We start from the raw sequence: 6,075 nt of genomic DNA, 5'->3' as shown, positions 1-6,075 counted from the left end.
GCGGGTTGGGCGGCGGGGCTGTCGGTTAGCGCCGTCCCTCAGCCCCGCCGGGGGGCAGCGCGGGGCTGGCGGGCGCGAGTGGCGGCTGCTCGACCGGTGGGTGCGCCCGGGGCGGGGGACGGGGCGGGCAGAGAGCGGCCGCCGCCGGGGCAGCCTGCCGGGACACGGGGAGCGGAGCCGGGCCTGGCGCGGCGGCTGTGCGGAAGCGGGAGCGGGAAGGTGGGAGCCGTGCGGGGCACGGGCTGCGGCGGCGCAGGGGTCGGGGTGCGGTGGGTGTGCGGGAGCAAAGGGGTGTGTGCGGGACAGCGGGTGCGGGTACAGGGTTCTGGGGGCAGAGGGGACTCCGTGTGTCGGTGTGCGGGGCTGGGGCAGTGCGGAGGTGGCGGGGCAGGGATCGGTGTGTGCCGGATGTGTGTGGGGTGGGTGTGGGCAGTGTCAGGAGGGTGAGTGAGGGAAGTGCGGGTTGTGGGGATCTCAGAGGGGCTGTAAATCCAAATGTACCGGGTATCTGTCATTTCACTGGGAAGAGCGGGCGCTGCTGCACTGTGCGGGCCGTGCCGGGGCCCCGCTGGGACACCGCGTCCCCGGGGAGGCAGTGCCGGCGCTGGAGCGGGAGCGAGTTTATGTAATAATTGGCTCTTACATAATAGCCTTTAGCACACCTCTTTACTTAGCACCGCTACCGGGGGCGTCCTGGGCAGCCGCGTGTACACACTGCGGCTGGGGCGGACCCGAGGGTGGGAGCGCAGTGGGCAGGGCTGGCTCACAGGGGCTCCAGGGCTCCTCAGGGTGCCTGACCTGGGCAAGCGCAGGGCGAACCGGTGTCAGTGACTCTGCTGGGATAAAGCCGCACCGCCTCGCACTGTCTGCCAGCCGGTGTGAACGTGGCAGGTTTCGTTAAAACACTGTTTCAACCGGCTTTTTGATCAAGTGTGTGAAAGTCATCCTTGTTTCACGCTCGTGTGGCTGAGAGGGGCCGGAAGAGAAAGAAGGAGAAACAGGACAGGGAATGGACTGAAAAAGGTTGGCAGACCTTGGCTTGTCTTGTGCTGTAGGTGCTTTTTGGGTTTAGCTGTTGCTGGAGTTGGTAGTGTCAGCTGTCTTCCTGTTATTTTGGTTTCTGTAGGACAACAAAAGGCGTTGTGTGTGTTGGGAGATGCAGTGTCCCAGGAGACTGCAGGCAAGCCTTGGACAGTGAACTGGCACTGCCTTCCCATTTGCTTTCCTGACATCAGCAGTGAAATTATGCTGTGTCTTTGCCTGTTCTCACCAGGCCACCAGAATCATAGTGGTGGGATCTGATGGAATGCTTGTCTGCTCTTTTCTGTGTTAAGTATGGGTAACACACTTCAGAAATGTTTTATGATACATTGCTATGGGTTCTAAACAGGATTTCAGCAGTTCTTGGGTTGCATCAGTAGGCCTTCTGTTTAGAGTAGCTCAGGGTGACTTTTACTTCCTGCTGATTTCTTGGAAACATTTCCACTCATCTGATCTGGCTGGTTTCTTGTTATTTTTTATGAAGTGCCTTGCTAAAATCTGGTTTTGTAGCAGCACGTAGTGGCTTTGGCCTGAGCAAGTGGTGTCACAGGCACCTCAAAGTGTTTGAAAGCTCACAGAGAACTTTCTTGTTCTCAGTGGCTGCTAGTGGGATCTTTAGGGAGTAATTGTACTTTGGAAGTACAATTACAATTGTATTTTGGGAGTAACTGTGAATTTTTGAAATCCATGGGGCAAAATTCTGTTGTGAGTGAACATCTGGTTGTACTTAGCAATATCCCACAGCTGGAATGCCTTATTGAAAGCAGGAGACAATGTGAGGACCTCCCCTGTGGCAACTGAGGAGCTTCAGCTGCTGAAGTGCCTGAGGTTTTGGTGCTGTTGGCAGCCTTTTTCTAAGTGTCCTCTGAATGAACAAGCTAAATTGTGAACCTGTAAAAGTCAGTGTGTTATAGCTTTCACTGCACCAGAGTGCACAATGCTGTGAAAAAAGCATAAATTAACCAGCAGTAGAATTTGCCTTCAGCTGTGTAAAAGATCCTGCCTGCCTGAGGGTTGGTTAAGACCTTGAAGGTAAAAAAAAGAACAGCTGAGCTTTTAAGCTGTAACAGAATTGGAAAGACTGGCTTGTTCTAGCTGTGAGGATCATGGTAGTTTCCATAAATCATTAACTGACCAATCTTTTTTGTTTAAGTACTTATCTTCTCTTGGGTGTGAAATTTTGAGTCTAATAATAGAGTTGTACTCTAGCAGGCTTTTTTGAGGGTTGTGCAATAAATGTCACTTAAGTCACAATTTTCAAGGTCATTAGATCTATTTGTTCTGCGTCATGTTATACGAGGCTTTTGTTGTAAAATTGCTGATAACATTTCTTGTAATGTTGCCATTTCTTCTTATTCTTGCCACAATGAGGAAAAAACCCTCTCTGGAAAGTAAAAATTATCTTTTCTGTTGAGTTAAAAGGAGCAGTCATATCCTTGGTTATAATTAAGTGATGGAAATTATATCACTTTTAAGATACCTTTATCTATAGCAATCTCTTTAGGAAGGAAGTTCTGAACATTTCTGAGAGCTAGGTATGCTTTTGTGCTTCTGTATAAAAAGTTTCTTATGAACCTTCTAATTATTTTCCCTTTCCTACATTTATATTCCAGGCTGCAAGGACATTCTGTGTTACTGAAGGAAGGTACTCCATTTTTGGAGTGACTTATGATGTCAAGAACTGTATCATCCTGGGTTTTAAGCTCAGCCAGAAACAGCATTATTTTACAAGGGAAAGGACGTCAGTACTCCATCTGTATCCCAAACAGAAACAAGATCAAATGGAAGCTTGTTTTCTCCAAAACATGTCCCTACCGTGCTGGGAGCTGCAGCTTAGACAGAACTTTCTCCTTTCCCAAAGCATTCCGGCACACTTCCACCGAAGAGGAACATCTTGCTTTCCAGTTGTCTCCGTCACAAATCAACGACATACTCCGAGCGGGCGAACTGTCCCACAGAACGCTGGGTTTGAATGGCAAGAACACAAATTCCGTGCTGAGGTTTGAAAGCAACCAGCTGGCCTCCAACAGCCCAATAGAGGACCGGCGGAGCGCGGCCACGTGCCTGCAGACGGCGGGGATGATGTTCGGCGTGTTCGACGGCCACGCGGGCGCCGCCTGCGCCCAGGCCGTGAGCGAGAGGCTGCTGCACTACATCGCCGTGTCCCTCCTACCCCGCCAGAGCCTGGAGGAGATCGAGCTGGCTGTGGAGGCCATGAAGCCGGTGCGGCCCATCCTGCAGTGGCACAGGCATCCCAGCGATGTGGAGTACCAGGAAATCACCTCGCAGTACTTTGAGAACCTCCGCGTTTACTGGCAGCACTTACTGGACCTGGATGCTGAGCCGGGGTTTAGCTTGGAAGAAGCCATGATTTGTGCATTCAAAAGGTTAGACTCAGACATATCACTGGAAGTTCAGGCTCCTCAGGAAAATGAGTTGATGAGAAATATTGCCCTGCAAGTGGCTTTTTCTGGTGCAACAGCCTGTGTAGCTCACATTGACGGTGTTCATCTACATGTGGCAAACACTGGTGATTGCAGAGCTGTTTTAGGGGTCCAAGAAGAAGATGGAACATGGTCCACCGTACCTCTAACCCGAGACCACAATGCCTATGATGAATTTGAAATTAGAAGATTGAAGAGAGAACATCCTAGATCTGAGGAGAAAACCCTATTTGTGAATGACAGATTACTGGGGATTCTCATGCCCTCCAGAGCTTTTGGAGATGTGCAATTAAAATGGAGTAAAGAATTACAACACAGCATTCTCGAAAACAGCTGTGATGTTGAGGCTCTAAACATTTATCAGTACGTTCCTCCAAACTACCATACCCCCCCTTATTTAACTGCAGAACCTGAAGTCACATACCACAAGTTAAGAAGCAAGGATAAGTTTCTCGTTATTGCATCAGATGGGCTATGGGAGATGCTGAGTAATGAGAAGGTTGTACAGCTCGTTGCTGGACACCTTACAGAGCTCAACATGCAGAAACCACCACTGACTTTTAAGAAACCAGTTAATTTGGGTTACATGCACAACTTGTTGCTGCAGAGGAAGAGCAAAGGCCTGGCCTCCCTGGACCAGAACATCGCCACCCATCTGATCCGGCACGCCATCGGCAGCAACGAGTACGGCGAGGTGGACCCAGAGAAGCTGGCTGCCATGCTCACCCTGCCTGAGGACCTGGCCAGGATGTACAGGGATGACATCACTGTCACCGTGGTGTACTTCAACTCAGAAGCTATTGGAGAGTACTACAGGAACCATGAGTAGAGCCTTGCACTGCTGCAGTTCGATACCACTAGGGAACTTCCATACCGAGCCATTCCTCTCTCTCTGGTAGTCCAGCTGCTACCAGTTCCTTAACCTTTTTGTTACTTACTGGCTTTGAAAATAACTTTCTAAAAGGTGAAATTTCCCTGGGTTTCCAGGTTTGTATACACTGAAGAAAAAATGTTTTCATAAAACCTCACTGAAATGTGACTGAACTAAAGATTGTGGACCAGTTCTGATTCCATGAGAACCTCTGGTAAAACTTTCCAATGGACAAACAAGGCATATTTCACTGAGAGTGGTACAGTTTAGTAGAGATGGATAATAGGTGTAGCTGCATGGAGTGTCAGGCTCTGCTCTTGTGGAGAACAAGTAGCATCCTTTTGAAGCACTGTAACTGAATTAAATAAATTAACTACCAAACCTTTTTTGGATGTGTCAGATATTTTAACAAATTGCCCCATATTCATAAAACAACATGAAAGAAGGCTGTTGGAAGAGCCCCAGGATTGTCAGATGTCTTTTCTGAATCTCTTCCTTAAGCAAGGGAAAAATTGTATCTTCTTATGCAGTTCTTTTTAAGTGGGAATTCACTTTCTCTTAACTGTGTGGACTTGTGTGGCAGCTTAGAGTTCAAACACGTGAGGGTCTTCACAATTCCCTGTTCAGGATTTAGCAGTACTAGACTTAAGCCTTTGAGTGTTTTGCTTAAACAATGTACCCTTTACTAAGTATTGATCTATGAGGTGGTGTGCATCAAATCCACCAATTGTAATTTAAATTTTTTGTCAGATTTAGAAGATGAAAAAGTCACCTAAAAGTAAATACAGCAAAAGAGAGCACCTTTCCCTCCAGGTTTAACTTAGAAGAAATAACAGTGCTGATACTTTTCCAAAATAGGTTTAATCTTTCATTCTTGCTTTTCCTTATAGGTACAGAGTTAATTTCCCTAATGAATGAATGTTTTAGTCTCTGAACATACACAAAAGTGTATTTTACAATGTTTTTTGGTTTTTTTTATACTGACCTTTCCAGAGTGCTGTCCAAGCTTGCAAATTAGCTTTTACATATGGTGTTCTCTCGTGCCTCTTCCTTGTTTATACTCAGCAGGAACTGTTTCCCACAGGGATGTGCACACTGGGAATATAGATCTGTTTACTGTTCCTGCTGCTGAGTAAGAACTCGTGTGGGTGCAGCAGAGCAAATAAAAATATTGCTTTTTTTTTTTCCTAAATTCACTTAAAAACATTATCTTTCTACAGTTCAACAGATGAAAAAGTTGGTTTTTTTTTTCTCAAGGTCTTAAGTAGATAAGGTCTTGGGGCTTTATCTGGTAGCATTTGCTGAATTTTTGGGGGCTCTTTGTGTACTTTTCCTTACATATAAAATTTCTTAGTGCTTTTTTCAGGTATTTAATAATCTGTTTTGAAGATGAGATTAGAAGGACAAGGAAGCTAAAACAGTTGAAAAAATATTCATGCTTTTGACTATTCAGGATTGACAGTAATTCAGTGCTGCAATTGCTAAATGCATCCCTAAAAAACTTCTGAATTTACCGTTAATTGTTTTTCTTCTTTTTATCTAGTACATGCTGGAATACATCCAGCCATTCAAACTGAAGGCAGAGTCAAAGAGTAGGTCTGTTCCCCCTTGATACCAACAAAGGATTTACCTCAGGAAATCTGCCCCAAGCTCTGGGTGATAAGGGCTGCAGGCAGACTTTGTGTTTGTGCCAGAGGCTGCAGAGGTTGCTGAAGTTCT

General features: G+C 46.8%; 1 protein-coding gene across 4 annotated transcripts; it reads left to right on the top strand.

Moving 5' to 3' along the window:
* On the top strand, positions 1-4,742 carry PDP2 (pyruvate dehyrogenase phosphatase catalytic subunit 2). Of its 4 annotated transcripts, none has more exons than XM_033070033.1 (2): positions 1-96; positions 2,655-4,742. In XM_033070033.1, the coding sequence occupies exon 2, from the start codon at positions 2,710-2,712 to the stop codon at positions 4,312-4,314; it is 1,605 nt and encodes a 534-aa protein (XP_032925924.1). In that variant the 5' UTR covers positions 1-96; positions 2,655-2,709; the 3' UTR covers positions 4,315-4,742. The 4 variants fall into 4 exon arrangements, with proteins under 4 accessions (XP_032925924.1, XP_032925925.1, XP_032925926.1 ...); XM_033070034.1 differs by having other exon boundaries at positions 5-219; XM_033070035.1 differs by lacking the exon at positions 1-96 and adding an exon at positions 129-211 and having other exon boundaries at positions 2,653-4,742.
* The last annotated feature ends 1,333 nt before the right edge of the window (positions 4,743-6,075 follow it).

Source organism: Catharus ustulatus, chromosome 11 (genome assembly GCF_009819885.2).
Source record: "Catharus ustulatus isolate bCatUst1 chromosome 11, bCatUst1.pri.v2, whole genome shotgun sequence".
Taxonomy (NCBI): domain Eukaryota; kingdom Metazoa; phylum Chordata; class Aves; order Passeriformes; family Turdidae; genus Catharus; species Catharus ustulatus.
The sequence above is the reverse complement of the archived record's forward strand: the minus strand, read 5'-3'. Positions and strand labels throughout refer to the sequence as shown.